Source organism: Chaetodon auriga, chromosome 19, assembly GCF_051107435.1.
Source record: "Chaetodon auriga isolate fChaAug3 chromosome 19, fChaAug3.hap1, whole genome shotgun sequence".
Taxonomy (NCBI): domain Eukaryota; kingdom Metazoa; phylum Chordata; class Actinopteri; order Chaetodontiformes; family Chaetodontidae; genus Chaetodon; species Chaetodon auriga.
In genome coordinates this window covers 6,978,327-6,997,407 of record NC_135092.1, presented here as the reverse complement: position 1 = coordinate 6,997,407, position 19,081 = coordinate 6,978,327, and the positions used below count along the sequence as shown (strand labels likewise).

General features: G+C 41.2%; 2 protein-coding genes across 10 annotated transcripts in view; one reads left to right on the top strand and one right to left on the bottom strand.

The window, feature by feature from the left end:
- The window catches only part of vav2 (vav 2 guanine nucleotide exchange factor), a 191,132-nt gene extending 188,719 nt beyond the window's left edge, over window positions 1-2,413 (top strand). For 7 of the 9 annotated variants that reach the window (XM_076758095.1, XM_076758092.1, XM_076758096.1 and 4 more), the window contains one exon: window positions 153-2,213. In XM_076758095.1, the coding sequence (XP_076614210.1) occupies window positions 153-200 (48 nt within the window). In that variant the 3' untranslated portion in view covers window positions 201-2,213. Of the gene's footprint in view, window positions 1-152 lie in introns of all 9 variants that reach the window. The other 2 variants (XM_076758094.1, XM_076758093.1) reach the window with 1 other exon arrangement.
- Window positions 2,414-2,813: 400 nt separating this feature from the next.
- vsig8a (V-set and immunoglobulin domain containing 8a) lies at window positions 2,814-18,685 on the bottom strand. The gene is made up of 7 exons (XM_076758949.1): window positions 18,583-18,685; window positions 17,246-17,421; window positions 15,782-15,986; window positions 10,741-10,893; window positions 9,925-10,047; window positions 8,529-8,670; window positions 2,814-3,030 (listed from the first exon to the last, which is right to left on the bottom strand). The coding sequence occupies exons 1-7, from the start codon at window positions 18,683-18,685 to the stop codon at window positions 2,814-2,816; spliced, it is 1,119 nt and encodes a 372-aa protein (XP_076615064.1).
- Between the last annotated feature and the right edge of the window lie 396 nt (window positions 18,686-19,081).

Below are 19,081 nucleotides of genomic sequence, written 5' to 3'. Positions count from 1 at the left end.
TTATGCATTCATGCTGCACACACAGTGTTTATCCACCTATATGTACAAGTGGATGTAAAAAGGTATCTGAATGAACTCAGTTAACGTCCCTTATTTACAATTGCTTCTGTAAAGGAGTTTATTGCTCTGATTATTACTGTTTTGTGTTTCAGATTGGATGGTTTCCATCAACCTACGTGGATGAAGAAGGAGTGCAGTAAGGTGTGGATGCTTGCTGGCCCCGGCTCCCTTTAAATCAGGAACCATCTTTTATCTACTGTTCTCAGAGAAAATTACTCATTCTCTCCAGGAAAATAACACAAGGAAAAAATAACTTTTTTGTTGTTGTTTTTGCTGGATACTCATTTTTCAGCCAGCGTTTCTACCCCATTTGTCTATCTTCAATTATGCATCAGCTTTGCTTTTGTTTGGATTTTCTTTCTTTTTTTTCTTTTTCTTGAGGATGTCCTGTTAAATTTCTGTACAGGAAAGAGGAAAAACTGGCTTGCTGCGTGCAAGCCTCTGTGTGCTCTGCAGAGGCTTTATTGAACAGAGGACACAGCAGAAGAGACTGTGGACAGCTTTCCTTTGAAAAAGGCTCCCCTTTGTTGCAGGTCTATGCGAGGTGAAATAATTGTACAGAATAGATAATTTATTGAATAGAGATTATTATCATTACTGATGATTATTGTGAGGAAGTGGATTTTAGCAACAGCGAGGAATCAGATGACAAAAAGTAAGAAAAAAAAAAAAGACAGCTGCTCCATTTCCATGTTGAGAGATTTTGCCTTAGTTGTCATGGTGATGCCTTGTGGGCTGACACCAGCGGAGGGAATCGACTTTGTTGACTGGTTTTACTTCTCCATGTATGCATGTGCCCATGTGCGGCCCACACAAACACACACACAGACCAATGTACAGTACGGTGCCTTTGAAGAATGGTCGCTTACTGAACCTCAACATCAGCCAGTAAAGAACATTGCCATCCCCGCAAAGACAGTCGGTCCATGTCCAGAGGTCTTTACTGACAGAGGGGAGAGGCACTGATAGAACATACTGGGGGCGGCTCGCCTTGTGAACCCCGAAAACAAGATGGTGAAGCATTTAACTTATCCTAACTGGTGTCTGGATGGACTCACAGAGACAGTTGGAGGGTTTTTATAGCCAACAACCATCACATGCAGAGTCTATGGGTGCAATCAGCTGGATTTGAAAGGGAAACATCAAGACATTCCACTCGACTACCACTTTCACACTTTTAAATCTCGGTGTTCGTTGTTTGATTTTTTGCTTTTGTTTGTTTTCTCTTTGCACAGATTATTTTTTAAGTTTTGAGAACTGGACCAACCATTTTTATTATTATTATTATTATTTGAAGCCAAATTCAGCCATGTTTTAATGTCTGCATGGAGTTTGATCAACTGTTATGATTTTTGTACCTTGCCTTATTTTAACGGACGATCAGGTGACGGGATTTATTTTTCCTCAGTGTCAGTCATTTTTCATGTGTGATAGCCATTTTGGTGCTGTGCAGACTGGTGAAAATTAAATAGTGTCTGAAGGTTTTGAATCTGAAGGAAAACTTTGTGTGCTAATTAACAAGAATCCACAGAAGGAGCCCTTAATCATTTTGTGATTTTCTAGGGGTGCAGTGCTCAGTGTTTCCTTTTACTTCCAGTAGTTTCCTCGTGCCATAAATATGTTTACAGATTTACAGCCATTTCGACCGCAGTGTGTCAGCGTACCGATTAGCCATCAGTTTTCTATTTAGATCATAAGTGTACCACATAATTTTTTGCAATACAGACATGTTTGATGACCCCGTCAGCTCAGCTTTCTTTGAAAGGTTCAAATTTTGTATGCCCTCAAGCTCTGTTGATATGGCCTTAACTTTCATATCTTCAGCCTACACATGTCAGTATTGGTAAATTGCTTACCCAGAAATGGGTAATTATGGAAAGTAGCCATCCCCTTGCTGCAGATGGGTTACAAATAAATCAGTTTGAATGATTTCTCAAAATGTTCACACACTGAAGTAAAGCGCAAATCCTGAGCACGCCCGCTCTGCCTGGTTCACAAAGACTTATGGAGCAGAAGATGCTGAGATGTTTAGCTTCTAAACTTTTGACTGTCTATGATGTGTGTTATTGCAATGGCTGACCGCCCCGAAAAACATTAAGTCCTACCACTGTGTGAGGGAGACGCACAGGAGGCCTCCATGTTGTGTAGAATGGTGAGGGGGGTGGGTGGGGGGGTTGGGGGAGTCTAGTTGCTGTTTATGTAGTGGACAAAAACCCATTGCATGTGGCTATTGATATTTCAACTCCTGTCAATACATCCTCGAAAAAATAAATACTTAATCGTGTACATTTTTTTGAATGGTTGAGGATTTCAAAATGAGGTCTATTATGAAATAAATATTTCTCTTTTGGTTTAAAATTTGAGACTGGATCTTTTTGGATTCTCAGTAGCATTTCAAGTTTTCAGCGCTCCGTTGCAAACGATAAAAACACCCGAACGTCCTCTAACAAAATTCCAGAAAACAGTTTATTTCAGTGTGTTGTTAAAAGTGAAAATAAGAACAATGATTATTTCTATTACATACATTTCTTTACAGAATCTTAGAGATGATGATGCTACAATGCTAAGAGAAGAAACTTCTTCTGCGAGATCACATTAAAATAACATGAAGGGCGTTAGAAAATCATCACACTGCACAGCTTTGATTCAGTCAGTTCAATTTTCAATTTCAAGTATCCAAACTGCTTTGAATCATATATTCACAAACTAAAGTTAGAGTTTAATGCCTTTGAGCTCAGCTCTGTCGCTGATTGTCAGACTGCGTATCCGTACTTGCGGTCATACTCAGCTGGTGTGCATTTGACCGGTGTGTGTCCATGGCTGTTGCCGGAGGGAGTGTTTGTGCCTCCTCCATTGAAAGAGCTCACCTCGGTCCCTCCCACCTGACAGTAAGTGACCTGCGGGTGCCGACTGACGCTGTGGCTCGTATGGCGGCTGACTGGGCGGCTCTCAGGAGGCGGAACGTCCTCCCTGTTTGACATCAGAGCAGAAGAGAAGGAGAAAAACAAGCAACAGCAAAGGATTTTACTACCAAAGAATGAGTGATTGGTTTTTCTTTATGTTAAAATGGTTCACAAGGCAACTATAGCAGCTGAAAAGGTTTTATTTTTATTATTTTATTCTTCATGGTGAGAAATCAGTAAAAAATAATGTGACACTCATTTCCAGAGCTAATATGCACACTGCATTTTCATTGAAATTGGCTAGTTTATTGTTCTGGTTGAGAATAAGAATAATTTTTTTCAGAATTAAATCATTGTTCAGTCTGTAAAATGACACAAAAGAGTGAGATTTATGTGAGGGTCTCGACTTAAACTCAAGGGTATTCCATTTGGAATGATATAAGAGAGAGAAAACCACCAAATTATCACATTTTAGAAACTAAAACTTGACATCATTAGGCATATTTGTCCTGATAGGTGGCATAAAAACTGATTAATGGTTTTAGCACAACTCGTTTTGACTGTACAGTCTGAATACGCTGCAGTTGCTGAGAGATAACTGAGAAACAGGTTGCTTTGTTTGCCTTCTGTGTGCTTGGATCCATATTTACCTCAGCGGATGTACAGTATTTACTAAGTGAAATAATGTTGCCCTGTAGGTGAAGAGCAGAACTCTTTGTTGTTGCCCATTTGGAGGCTCTTCCCAGGAGCGCCTACTCTCACCGAGACCCAGCTTTCACTTCTTCTCTTCCAACAAAGGATAAGATTCACTCCGGTGCTGGTTTCAACCAGCAAACACTGACAAGAAGCTTTCAATGCAATCTTCCCTCGTCAACACTGCTGCCAACATTCAAGCTTAGAAGCTACTTTGCATTTCGCATTTATGTAACTTTGCAGTACCAGCTGGGATCTGCTCCTCTGTCAAAGAAAACACCCGCACAACTGATCGGCTTTGGCATTTTCTGCTCCCGTGGAAGCCAAACACTCAGATTTTTGCTGGTAAAAGGAATAAATTTGCTTTTGTTAAAGTGAAATGGGAAATAATGTCTTTGGTGCTATGAATGTGCATGTGTAGTATGTACGCTGTGAACAAGAATGTGTGCAAAACTAAATGCAGTAAATTAAACACTAATTAGGTTTCTAATTTTAGGGCATTTCCACTATTTATTAAATTACATCCTGACAGGCAGTTTGTTGCATTTGTTAATGAATGTTTTGGAAAGAGCGACTTCACTGCTTCAGAAAGAACTGTGAAATCCCTGCAGTCTCACTGTCGATTGTACTTAATTACGTCTTTCAAGCTGCTTTAATGGAAATGTTTATATCAATTACTTTTTTAAAGCTGCTTTGTAATGAATATTTTTAGCGTTATTACTTCATTAAAGCCGTTATATGATGAATATGTTTATGTAAATAATGGATCAAATGATTATGTGTGATGTGAAAACTGAAGCTCAAAGCAGCAAACCCACACATGCAGTAATTATCAAGCTGTAAGGTGTCTTTCAGCTCATTGTTTTGGTTCAGTCTCATTGAAATAAGTGGTTTTCAGTGGAAAAGCTCTGATAAAGCCACTCTGTGTTACCTGTGGCATTAACTGGTGAACTGATAGCAGCTAAACACAGATATTTCCCCACAGTAGTTATAGAGAGCTAAAAGGAAAGTGCATACCGGATTTCTTCATTGAATGGACAGAAACCCAAATTCCATGAGTGCTAATGTTACTCCATACATGCTAGATGTATATAAATAAACAATTGTGTGCCAAAAAGTTTTCCATGATGATATGCTAGTGTTGTGTTTACATCTTGTTCCCACTGTCCCCAAGTGGCCAAATACTCTGTTTTTGCAGGTTTATCATATTCTACCACCGTCCTACCCCAAATTCAAACCAGATGCTGCACTCCACACTGATTTCACCCTCCATTAAGGCGTAACTGCACACTGTCCAGGCAGCAGCACGGCTGGTGGTCAGAGCCGGTGTGGATTATGACATTTGTGCAAATCGAAGTGCATCTGTTTGGCGTAATGAACCAAATGTGACGGATGCAAAAACAGTCCAGAGACACCGCCTGTGAGGATTGCCCTTTACACTAAGAGAAGAGCTGTTGAGATTGTATGGATCTCTCTGTTTACCCATCTGTCTGCCTCTCAGTGTACATTTACAGGTTTTGTTTTTCTGTATCACGTTCACATTTGCACTTACAGCTCTGATGCTTTGATCCTGATGCAGTCTTATTTTCTAACTGTATTCATATGTTTTTTTTTAGATGCAGAGGATACAGTACTTGAACTGATTTGATACTCAGCATGACTCATCTGTGAACTCCCCCCCACCCCCCCAACTCAAGCTGCAGTGTTTACTTTTTACCTTGAACACTCTAGTAACTGACAGATGTGAGAGGAACTATTGTTATCTTTGCTCAAATGATTACTGCTTTTCCATCTCTCTCCTATGAGCTTTTCACTATGGTGCCACATTCATGTTAAGAGAGTTGAACTCCTGTATGTCACAGATATGGAGAGGACCATATCAGGATTGTGGCTTGAAGTGCTTCGCTGTCTCTTGTACACAACGCTGTCCTCCCACACTGACATTGCTCCCATTTCAGCCATCTACTTTGAAAGCATGTGGGCTGTTTTCAACTGCTTATGAACCATGACTCTCAATTTTTTGGGAGACAGTGTTTCTTTGCAAATGGAGAATTCCTCTCATAGATGTCAGGATGGGAGGTCGACTGTGGAACAATGGCCCTGGAGCAGCTCTGCATTCTGCAGCCTGCTCACTGCTCCACGTCATCAGAGGACCAAAAAGAGCCTAAACCAGCAATGACAGTGTCCCACGCTGCCCTTTTCAACTTGTTGCACAGTTTGCATTGATCCAGTGGAGGAGAGAGATGTCAACTAAAATAATATCAGCTCACAAATGTGCAAATGAAAATCTGCAAATTGGATGCTTGCACCTGTGGATTGTGAAGTTGTGTCCTCAAATGAATGTCAGCATCCAAAAGGTTACTTATCCTTCTTTGCCTTGAAGCACTTTCAGTAATGTGCTTTGTAAGTTAACTCATCTTCCCCTGCATTAGTAAGAAAAGGTGAGTTCTGTACATTGTACATTCGAGCATGAGTTAATCTGTTGATTTCTACCATTGTGTATTAAGTGGTACGCTCGAAGTTGACCTTGACTGAAACTGATATTTATTGAGTATTTTCTTTTTTTCTTTTTAAATTCTGTATTCATTAAAAGGGCAGAGGGCAAACAGTGCCAAGAAAAGACAGTCACAACCGATTAATGGAAATGAGCAAAATTTTTCCCTTGCTATATAAACAAAAACCTTCTCATTCACTCAAAGCAGGGGTGAGGAACCTCTGACCTCCGGGATGAAAAACATAATGCGATAAAGAACACAACACAGCATAGTAGAGTGACTCGTTTTTCCGAGCGGTCCCTGAACGCAATAAGCACGGAGCGTCGATACCACGTCAGCGCATCATGGCGACTGTCAAACGTAAGTAGATGAGTGTCTCGCTTTCCGGGAGATATGGACATGTTTTGTTGTTGAAGTAAAAGATAAGTCAGTGTGTCTAAGTAGGTTTGTGGATATGAGCTCACAGTGATGAAAAAGACTAAGCTCGAGCGACATTGCAGCAACACGCTAAACTAGATGAGCTACAAGGATAAATGCTTCTGGATAAAGTTAACGCTGTTCAGTGGACTTTGGGTGCCCAACAAGCAGCTCTCACAGACCACATTCAGACAGAGACAGTGTTACACAGGCAGGTTTGTGGTCAGTGGGCGAACAGCTAAGAAGCTGAAACCTCTTTCAGAAGGAGAGCTTGTGAAGGAGCTGGTGTGTGAGTTGGTCTTCATGGTGGACATTACCAAGAACCTCTCAGAGCTGAACCTCAAGCTCCAGCCGCAAGAACAAAAGCCTGCTGTGACATCTGAATATGCAGCTGAGTGTGGAAACTCCTTCAGGCATTTGGTGAGAAGTTTCAGGACATGAAATGTCATTGAATTGCAAAGCAACGACGTACGAGCTGTTCTTTTCCAAAGTAACTCTTTCAAAGACAGTTACGCACAAGACTGACTGACCCAAAGCTGGAAAACCAGCTGCGAGCATCATCAACATCATCATCACTACCATCAAACGGCTCGCCAAAGAGAAGCAGTTCCAGTGATCACAGAGGTGAGTGTGATGTGTTCAATATGTTTGTATGATGTATGGTGATAGTTTTACCCAGGATCATGTCTCAGACTGTTTCTTCGCCTGGCACAGCAGCTTCTGGAGCCTGCTCAGAGCCAAAAATTAGTCCAGCACACAACCTCCATAACACAGCAAATTGTTGTTTGCTTCTTTTTTTTTTGTGCGAATGAAACAAATGAGATATAACACATTTGATTCTGGAACTTTAGAGATGCGGCTGGGCGGATTTTGTTACCAAGATTAAATAAACCGTACATTAGCTCTGCAAGTTTAAGACAAGAGCAACCCAGCGTGCTTGTTGGCACTCGAGTCTTTCATCTCTCCGACTCTAAAGAAAGACAGAGAAGATCAACAAGAAGAAGGAGTTGGTAACTTTTAATGAATCCTTCTCAGGCTTTCAGATGAAGAGTACAGCGGCACTGATGTTATTTATAGTGTCAGTGGTTACATCAATACACCTAAGCTGAGGGCTTGCTTATGGGTGAAATGGTGGGGCCCTGTGCTTTACAGAGTATGGTCCTGACCTGCTCCGTATGGGAGCTTCTGTTGTGATTTGGCGCTAGAGAAATAAAACTGAACTGACTTGGAGAAAGAAAGTTTGTTTCTGTACTTAAAGCTCACAGAAGAACCTTTGATTTCTCCATCAAATTGTTCTGCACAGCGTGAGGCTTCACAGGAGACCGTAGATGACTCCACCTGCGTAATTAAGCGTATAGATGAACGCAGCGATGTGAAATGACATAACATTTGGAAGAACCCTGCCTGAGTAGTTTATTTCAGAGGGTCTTAAATAAAGCTTCTTTTTTTTTTTTCCCGTCTGTGGTTTTGTTGTATTTGTGTTTCTTTCCTGGTTTTAAATCTGGGATTTGGATTCTGTTCTTATCTGAAGGGCTTTGATGTGTGCCGTTTTATATCTGGTAATACACATTTGTAATTGCCCCTCTTTTAAAGTTCAGTTGTTGGTGTCTCTTCTTGCTTTAGTTTGTTTTTGTTTTGCGATGTGAGGCCAAAGAAATTGTATTATCACTCATTTAAACAGTTGGAAAACATGTGTACGAGTGCACTCAGCAGTGTTTCATCTAGACGTTTGTACCCCTTTGCATGAACTCACGAGCTGACAGAACTACTCAACGCGAACAGAGGCTGAAGTTTCTTGCTCATGGGACTTTTTGGCGATAAATGAACGCGAGGAGAAACTTGCCAGACTGTGTGTGGATGTGTTCCCTTCTTGCAGCAGCTCGGTTATCTAACCGTCAAGCTGCCAACACCTTTAACTGTGCCCTGCTGTCTCTGCTGGAGCCGCAGTGCTGTTCAGTACCTGATCTCATTCGAAAACTCCTTCTCGTAGCGACGTATGTTGCTCAACTTCCAGTATAGAAGCCCGGCGAAGACCAGGAGGATGAAGATGAGGAGCAGAGACCCCACAATGGTGCCGACTATCACCGCAGCTCTGTTTGGAGCTGTAGAAAAAAGTGCGAATAACAAGGAATTACTGTCTCAGAAGCTTTGCGGCAGAAGAAAATCCAGTGGCTCCTGCTGTTTTTGGGATGGTGACCCTTTCAAGTTAAATAATGTCTTCTCACAACACCTGAATACAGATTGGATTGTTAGTGGCCAATGAAAATCATGCATTGGCAAAACTTTTCAAGGCTCTGTGACTGTGCATCTTTTCGATAATTCAGTGACCTTGTAGAGTTTCTTTAGTGGATATGAGAATTGTCTGAACCCACAAAAAGTTCTGTTTTTCAAAGGTTAGCAACAACCTTATTTATAAGCCTCAGAGAAACCGTGATCTCTTCATCTCTTCTCAAATTGTTTCATTTGAATATTTCTTAAAGGCCTGAAGATGTTGAATTATCCAGATTTATTTATTTTTTTTGCAGCACCCTTGATGTAATTCTTGAATTCCTTGTAAATCATCTAGCGAACCCTCTGTTGGGAGGCCCCGAGGCTAAGGGTTGGAACCTCTGGTCTCGGCCAGCACCCTGCTCTTGAATGAGAATGAATGATTCCCTGCCCACAGCCAAAAATCTGAGCACTCAACAAGATGTAATACGGAGGTCTGCTCCACAGATCATGAGGCACACAAAGACAAACTCATTTTATGGATCCGCGGACTGGAGAGGGCTTGTTGGAGTCTAATCCCCGAGATGATTTATTCCGAGCTGAATCACTGACGACTCCCTCCTGGTGCACTTACAGTCACCAGATTGATTCGCTGTGAGGCAGCTCTGGTATTTCTTCGCTGTCTGTCTTGCTCAGAGCTGGTCAGAGGTGCTTTTAATGAGGCCACTTATTTTTCTGTTGCTGCCTTTTTCCTGTTTCATTTACTCTTGATAAAGCTAATAGGGACTGTTGACATACAAGACAGTGGAGTCATTTCAGCGTTATTCGAGCGACTTTGTGACTCAGCGGCAGGATGTCATTGATGAAGAGCGGAAGGCTAAAAAAGGTTTTGTATTCTGTGGGATTTTGCGCTGTTGACTGTCACCTCCTGTCATCATTAGACAACATAATTAGGATAGCGCACTGAAGTTTACCCATGCAGTCGCTAAGACCCTGTGAGTGAGAAGTGGAGCAATGGGGAGAAATGTGGCACAGCTACAAAGAGAGAAGACTTAAGAGGATGAAATCTAGGTCTTTCATGGTGGCATGTGCGCATCATGCGTGATGTATGTCAATAGGGACGTTCTGTGTGAGTGCAGCATTCTTACGTTTGTTCGCTTTCAGGTTGATCCTGCAGTGTTCGGCTCCAACGGCATTGTTCACCTCACAAAGGTAGATTCCTGCAAAACTCCCTGAGTGGTTGCTGATTTTCAGCTCCCCAGTCACACTGTCTGAGAGAACACACACCCACAAACACAGATGAGCACACGTACTGTACATGTGCTGCAGGTTATGTAGAGGCTAAAATGAAGACGGGGATGCTGGGAGGTTTGTCTACATTCGGAATAGTTGAAGCGGCACATCCTTTTGCATAATATCGCTTAAAATATGCCGATTTTTAGAAAGGAGAAGATTTGATGTTATGTTGTGCTGTTATGCCTGCATGCAGCCAAAATCTGTTGTGTCTCCAGCTTCAAGAGGACAATGTTCGATGCAGTTTATCGTAAACAATGTCAAGAACATTTCAGGGAGCGTTTTGTGTTGGAGAGTGAAAAGAAAATGCAAATGATCTGCTGATTATGTACCACAGTCCCTCTGAGTAAGTCAGCTGTTAAACTACAGACTGTTGTGCCGCACCTCATTATTTCTTCATCATGTTTTCGCCAAGATTTTCTATCACTTTCATACAATTTCAGAAATGGGAACAAACACTGAGAAATTCCTGGATTCCTTTAGCCTGAAAAATCAAAAACAGAATAATAAGCATGTGCTGTAAATTCAACAAGAAGAGGGTTGTCATTGAGTTTTGATAACACAGAATAAAATACTCAGTCGCCACCTGTTCCCTGCCCCCACCTCCCACACGCACACTCATTCTCTTTGATATGTAGTAGCATCGTGACGTCAGCAGAGGTCATGCTTACTCTGTGTGGCTGGAGCAGGGATGGGGCCTGTGCTTTCTCTCCTCCACATGTATGTTAAGGGAGTGGAGCCTCTTGCAGAGTTGCAGTGCAGAGACACAGCCTTGCCGACCAGCTCCCCTCCCTCCGCCCAGCATTTAGGCACAGACGGCTTCACTGAAATCATACAACAAATGGATCATTTCACGCTGTCATTTCCATTCCGTTTCTTGAGAAACAGTCGAGCTTTAAAGCTTTGGGATGCAATGGGCGGAACCATTTTTGTAATGGCACAGATTCAGAGCATATGGATGGGTTATACAAACAATGTGATGCTTTTTGTTACTCGGATATCCTATTAAATATATGAGGTCCTCATTACACATTATAAATATGGATTTCAACATCAAAATCTATTTGAAACATAAGCTTAAAGATTATTTCTGGTTATTATTTGCATTTACAATATATAAGAAAGAATACTATCCATCCACCCATTCATTGATGTATTTTTAACCCAGTTATCCAGCTCTGGATCATAAAAGGAACATGTCTGTCAAATGACTCATTGGCTCTCAGGATTGTCTGTGTGGATTTTTGCATGAAAACAGCTTTACGCCATCTATTGAAATGCGAGGCCTTCCTATTGATATTTATTTAACCGTCTGCTAGTTTTCATCAAAGGAGATACAGCTTTTATACCAAGTTGAGTGTGAGAGCAAAGACCTGAGAAATACTGAGGACACAACAAAGTAAGTTAAAGCTGCTCCACAGACTGTGCAAAATAAATGCATCCATTGATTTAAAATCTCTTTCTTCTATGAAACGGTTCATTAAAAAAAAAAAAAAAAGCTCCAAGCTCATAGCCTCAAACACTTTGACATTTGAATGTTGCTTTTAGTAGATGATGGTGAAATAACCAAGGCTGAGCTAGATGTTGGTGCGCTGGTTTGTGGATGCTGTTCCAACACATCCTCATACCTAAATAACTGAGTAAGTCAGTTGCCAGTGACTTCCAAAACAACATATATCACTGTTGGGGTATGCCAGTGACAGACAAGCTGTCCTTACATGATTAACATTGATAAACACTTGCAGCTTGCTTAGGTTTATGCACCAAACATGGGTTAAAAGAAGTGTTACGCAAGTGATGTACATCGTGTAAGTTGAAAGTCAGCATTGACGTTTCACGAAGGACACGAACAGCGGTTTACTCATTAGGCCGCAACCTAATGAGTAAATAAATGTAAACATGGGTAAATCTATTGGATCAGGGTAAATGATATGTTGGCCGACAAGGGCAAACGCTGCAACAAATACAACAACGGAAACATGCTGCAAACGAAAAAAATGTGCTGCTGAATGCCACAACGGATATATTAACAGCGAACACAAAGCAAATACAGAAACGATACAAAGTCTAAAACACAAACTCCAAAAAGAAATGCAACAGAAAACGCTGCATATCCAGTCAACATGACAGAAGTCCTCCTGGCCTCTAGGTGGAGTGCCAAGTAGAACAGCTTGGGTTTTAAACAGAGCTAGAGGGCGAGAGCGCGTATGCGTTTTTGAATTGAAAGCATTTCTGAAGCTACGGTGTGTTTCTCCTAATGGAAATGTTTGGCAGTGCATTTGCTCCTGACGGCAACCATAAAGTCATACAAATAATGTTATTTGGCACATTTACTGAGTATTTCTTTTAGGGATGTTACGATATATCGAATGTTGCGATATTATGATGCCACAATATTGCAACGTTGATGCCGTTGTGGGACTGTGATGCTATCTACCTTGACATTACATGAGGACGCAATCATAGTAGTCAAGAAGACAGACTACCGTCATCCTTTGCATGCAAGCAAAATAATCCTAACGAGAAAATTATGGATGATCGTGCCGATAACAAAAAAGATTGAAGATTCTCCATCGACATTCAGAGCCATGTGGCACATCGCCACCTGGAAAAGCTCAAATCACAACAACAGCAAAGCTTCAGTCAGAGGAGCCTGAAAGAAGCATTTTGAGCCCTGCTTCCCTGTAACAGTCCCAGAGCTGAAGATAACAAGATGCATTGGTAAGTATATAGCCAAAGACTTACGGAAGTTTTCTGTGGTCGACAACAATGAGTTTTGGAGGTTGGTAAACACGCCGTAGGCAAAGTATACAGTCCCACCAAGACCACACTTAAGCTGCACATTGATAGCAGCTCTGTGCCAAGAGACAAAAGCTAAAGTGACTCAGAGCTTTAAAGAAGCAGCGAAGGGTGCATCTGAATAACCACAGATGGGTGGACTTCATGAGCTACTCAGAGCTATATTACAGTCACAGCTCGTGTTATGAGCAGCGAATGGGGAATGAAAAGGTTTGTCCTACAGAAGCGGCCTCTGTTCCAGTCAACTTAGCCGAGGTTTTGAAATCTGCTGTTTTGGAGAGGGAGCTCGACATGAAGGATATAGATGTAGTGATGAGAGAGGCCGGACCGTCCCCACACATGACGGGTTCTTCACACACTTTAAACCTCGCATCATCAGCGGGTTTGAACGTCGGCCACGCCAGCCGTCTGCTTGGTCGAGTGAGTCGCTCAACTGAGCAGTTCAACTACCACAGCTGAACTGACCACCAGACAGAGACCGTTGAAACCGCCGGTACATGAACTGATCATGGATGTGGTCAGGGGATGGAACAGCTCTCAGGACTGCAAATGTCTGCTGCTTTGTTTCTGCTTTTACATGGTTCACTCATTCATTGCCGAAGACAATTCATGTTCAGTTTTCTGCACATGCTCGGGTCATGGCTGAATACTTTTATTTTATGAAAGAGGGAAAGCAGAAGCACTTTAATTTGAAAAATAACTTGTATATGGATAAAAAAAATGCTGTATACACTAATTTATTAAATAATGGGCATTTTTATCCAAGTAATTTTTCTTTCTTTTTTGAATATTGCAATAGATATTGTATCATGGCCATAATATCAAGATATTATCGCACTGTGGGTTTTTGATATCGTTACATCCCTAATCCCTATTTGTCCACATTATAGGTTAAAGGCTTAGCTATATAGAAAATAAGCCATTTCTAACCAGCCTTGTGTTCCATTCTTTTGATTTTGATTCTACAAAGGAGTTAAAAAAAAAAAAATACTGGGACAATGATTTGCTTAGTTGTGAAACATTTATTTAATACAGTATTCAGTCTAAAAAAAGAATCTGCCATTGAGTTGACCTTGTCCTCGCCCCCACTTTCTGCTCACATTCCTAAGATGAGTTGAACTCGAATCAATGAAATTACTTTACACATTACTTCTGGCAAATTTTAAGACTAAATATACTGACAAATGGCTTGAAGTTTCATTTCAAATGACTGTCGCCTTTTTCCAGTCGTTATCGACTGCTCAATCTGTAGCTATCAGTGCAACACAGACCTTTTCAAAGCACCTTCCCTCAGTTAATTCTTTTAGTCCCGGTGGTCAAAAATGTGACCACACCCAACTCTATCAAGATAGCTATCTCTGTTTGCTCGTCTGCTGATGGAGAAAAGACTGTGACATGCGGTTGAAAGCTCCAGCAAAAAAAAAAAAAAAAAAAGCTACTAAGTGGACTTTGAGTTAAGATTGTTTGGTCAAACTATTACACAAAATGTAGAAAAGTTCAAATTCTGTTTTCGGAATGTTTTGCTCCCTGAAGTAAAAATTCATGTTCTCCCACAGCAGCAAAATTGCATTCTATTTCAGACTGAAAGGTTAAGCACTTGAGAAAATTGTGCAATTTGACCTGAATTTAGGCAGCAATTTCTCATTGATTAAAATTGTTTCTTTCACAGAACAAAACTGGACTGATAAAAGCCTATCATAACAGCAGGCAGCAGCCCGAGACAGCCATTATCTAAGTTCTCACTGACATCCATGAGACCGACATCCAACCTGACAATCAACTAATCAGATGTAGAAGATGTTGATGTTGTTGTTGTTGTTTTTTTTAAAAAAAAAAATAAAAATCAGTCAGTTTATGACATTTGTCTTCAGACAGATGAGCACAGTAACAAACTCGCTGACAGCAACTCACCGTCCAGAGAACAACAACCACCTAGCCGAGCAACCTTGCATTTTGTGTGTTTATTTGTACTTGCCAAATAGTGAGGACTAGAAGATTAACACTAACAAAATAGGGCCATTTTTTGGCCAGTCCTTGTGTGTGTGTGTGGTCTTTGCAGTGTAGCGTACGGTGGCTGTCTTTTTGCTTTAATGTGTGCCTTATTTTGCTTTTAAAGTGGCAAATTATTTAATTAATGCAGCCTAATATTGCTTATTGCACCACAGGTCATGTCCATAGATATGTTTCTGCTGTCATTTTTCTTTAATTGTCTGAGTTTTATTCTCTCTTCTGTTTGATTCTAATGAGACTACTCTGAGGAAGAAAGTTGCATATTTGTAATTGATAATCAGTTGTACAGGCTGCAGAGTGCCTGTCAATAGAAGAGGAATTTGTCCTTGGTTTGGACATAAGGGCTCTGCGATGTTGTCCCACACACATTGACATGCTAATGCACTTTATTTTGTAGCCCAAGGTAAAGGTGTTCTTTAATTTAATACCTCTATCATAAAACATTATCATCATAACAACTCCCCCTCCACCCCCCTTTTCAAAATAGAACCCAGTAATATTCACTCTGGGTATATTTTAACTGACCTACTTTTTGCTTTTATCTGACTACATTTTTACACAATTAATTCAACTTCTACTTGAGTGATATGTACTTAAAGTAACAGACTCTAATACTCTTTCCATCCCTGCTGGTCTCAGAGCATAGAAGTAGTGTACTGTAGAAGTGTAGTAGCCTTAAAAGATAAAAGTGTGCCTGATAGCAGGTGCCTAGATATTAGCTTTGTGGCAAACTGTGCAGTGCATACCGCCATGTGACAAGGAAATGTGTAACATCCCAAAATGCTAAAAGTGCCCTCTCCTTGAAACCAAACAGCCCCCACAGTTGTCCAAGGTGATGGACGTAAATAATGTAGCCAGGTGACATGTGTTAACCCCAGGATGCAACCCAATGCCTGGTCTTACCCATTACCACTAGTGACACCTTGCGCATGTCCACTCCAGGTGATTTCTTCACTTTACACTGGTAGGTAGCACTTTGAGCAGGTGACAGCAGAGAGATGAAGAGTGAGGCGTCACCCATTGAGGGGTCCTGTGCAGCAAAGCTGAGCCCTTTTGCAAGAGCGTGGTTACCGTGGACGTATTTAGTGCCGCTGGTGTAGGACATGAGCTGATGGAAACCAAAACACACAAGAGTCAAGAGCATCAACATCTCAACGGCTAAATGCAATGTTGCCTTTTCAGCTGCTTTTAGCTCACTGTTTTGGTTTCTATTAACGGCGTGGCTCAGTCACTACCTGCCCGGCTCTAAAAGGCAGAGGAACCAAGTTCATTAGCATGCAGTTTTATCATACAGTATGTCAGTGCTGTGTGTTTGTCAGCTTGCTCATTAGTTTTGCTTCCCCCTCGTGGCCAAAAATCAAAGAAGGCAGCTTTAAGTTTGCAGCGGATAAATATTTAGATTTCGTATAAAGAGCTGGTTAGGACTGTGCTTATAGGTGTTTGACTAGAATATGATGCATTCAATGTACACATGGATCAATACGCTGCACTGGTCACTCGCCTGAAGTAGCACATAGAGGACCTGGTCAACCCGTGTATTACTGTGATAAAATATCTGCTGCCTGAGGGCAGAGATGAGGGGAAAAAACACCCTTTCATGTCTCCAACACTAATGAATTTTAACTGCAGATGCAACGAAGGATGAACAACTAATTCCTATGAAATTATGAGGTGATAGGAGTTCATCTACTCTCCAGCCCACGAGACTGAAGATTAGATGTTTTAAAGATGCTGTTCATGTCATTATGGCACTTGCCATGAGAGTCAGGTTATATGTTTCAGACCTTTGTGTTGGCTGAACTGTGCTCTGAATTCTAATTAGTTCAGATGTGGTGGAGAAGTTGAAGACGTCTTTCATTTTACGGGTCCATAATTTTCTTTTCCTGGAAGACCTTTGTAATTTGGCACTAATTTTAGGCAAAGACAGAGACGGCATTCAATTGGTACACTTTTAATTGATTAACTCTAATTAATTGCACAACCTTGAGAGTCGTCTCAGTCAGTGCACCGCAGGCCAGCTGCAGGCAAAGTACTGTACATCTTCAACATGTATGACAAGTAATGTTTCCAGTGAGGAATGGATACATGGACCTTTTCTTTTTAGGACCTTTTTTATGTTCTTTGAAGTTAAATAACCTGTTCTTGGTACGTGATTGGGGAATTTACTTGAAATTATGGACCCAGAACATGATGCGTGACAAGTTCACCATGTGCATGAGTTTTTTTTCCAGCCTTTGAAAAAAGAAAACCATACACATTTATGTCTGAGCATAAATTGCAAATGAATTCTGCATTATAATCCTGGTATATCAGAGCCTACACGTACATTTCTGATAGAATTTGCACCATTCTTAGTCTGCTTCTTACCATCTGATCCTTCTGCGTGGTGTCTGGACTGACCACAGACCATTCAATGTCAAGTTCTCCGGTGTCAGAAGGGCTTGGCGTGTAACTGCAGCCCAAAGTCACACTCTCTCCCTCGGCCTTCTGGATGGTCTGTGGGCCTGTCGACGTCACCTGCATCCCTTGCGTACATTTGAAATCTAAAGAAATTCAGACAAGTCTTGAAATTAATCACAGACACATTATAGCTCCTTAATCCCTTCATGTATTCCTAAAGGATAAATATGTGTTCTCATTCAACAAAGCCTTTTTTTTTTGTTTTTTTTGCAGTCACAGCTTACAGAGTCCATGCACACATTTTAATGGATACATTTAATATTAATTCCGATTCTTTTCTCAAAGGAAGCCTGGGAAAGAAAGCAACAAAAACACAGAAACAATAGTTGCAGCCAAATGCCACACAGGAATATAAAAATGACTTACCGGAATGACTTTAAGAGCTCTTTGAGACTAATTTAATACAGCAGTTACAATAGAGAGAACTCAATAAGCAGCACTCCAGAAAAACATTTGAATCAAAGTATATATTACTCTTGACAAAGTACATTCCATACAGCTTTTTAGTGGCTCCTCCTCAAGGTATTCATGATATGTTAAAGATCAATAAGAAAAACTAGCTTTCGTAGTTTGCAAACATCTTTAAGTAACTCCACAGGGAGGGAGTACAATTAAATACCTATTTGCCTGATTCTGTTTGGACTACAGAGGCACATTAAAAGCCTTGAGACAGAAAAGCATTGTCCATTAAGTTGTCTTTTGCTTTCCTCATTTCTCAAAAATAAACATAGGTGCACACATAACAAGAAAGCTAGACTCAGACAGAGGAAATGGACCCTGTAAGTAGGATTTTCATGGATTTGGGCATTTTTCTAAATGTTCAGAAAACTTTTCAAATATACTTTGTTTTCAAACTACTGATGTATTTGAGATCTGCAGTTCAGTCTGCTAAGAGCCCCACCCTGAAGACAAGAAAGCGCATGAACTCAGATCCCTGTGCCATTGGGGAGTCAACAGTCGTCTGGAGGCATAATCTCAGAGCCTGATTGGACAGACGGCGAGCGCCATGGTAACACATGGGCAGTCTTACACCACCGAGGCCCACAGCTCAGCAGTGTTCGACAGAGACGAGACACGAAGGTCTCAGAGATCATTTCTAAAAAGATGCTCCATTCAGCTCTGCGTCGTAAAAAGACGGCGCAGCATTACACAGGTCACTGTACCCACTGTATGTGTGTGTGTGTGTGTGTGTGTGTGTGTGTGTGCGCGCTCGTCTTCATGTGCGAGTGTTTCTGCATTCTTACCTGTGCTCAAGAGACTCGCAGCGCATAACAAGAAGACAGGCAACCAGGGCAGGCGGCTGAGGAGGAAGGCCGACCTCAGATGACTGCAGCTTTGTCTCAACATATCCGTCCTGTTTAAAATCAGTGAAGAGCAAGCTTTCAAAATGACTGAGATTACAACAGACATTACAGTGTTGTTACATATATAATATATATGTACGTGTATTAAATTGGTTTTCTCAACTGTTAAGAACTGTGCTCTTAGAGAAAAAAAACACTACCTGCAGATGCTAAATCCAAGCATTTGGAAATGGAGTCCAATGGAACGAGCGGCAGTGTGCTGCCTGGTGCTCTTGCTCCAGAGGCAGCTCCTCCTTTACTTCATCCTCATTACCATAGGGCCTTCTGATTGGACGCTTGCTCCACCCGTGTTACCTGTTAACCAGGCGGTTTCCTTGGCACTGCTATTCAGATGTTAATATCGCCTTTAACGCCCTCTAACTTTCCCAAATGATTTGTA

Bases quoted from the DNA above. Each gene is read 5' to 3' on its own strand.
- vsig8a (XM_076758949.1), bottom strand. From the start codon at position 18,685: ATGTTGAGACAAAGCTGCAGTCATCTGAGGTCGGCCTTCCTCCTCAGC. The intron at 17,422-18,582 runs GTAAGAATGCAG...GAATTTCTTTAG, and splicing joins TGCGAGTCTCTTGAGCACAG to ATTTCAAATGTACGCAAGGG. The intron at 10,048-10,740 runs GTAAGCATGACC...GTGTTCTCTCAG, and splicing joins CCCTGCTCCAGCCACACAGA to ACAGTGTGACTGGGGAGCTG.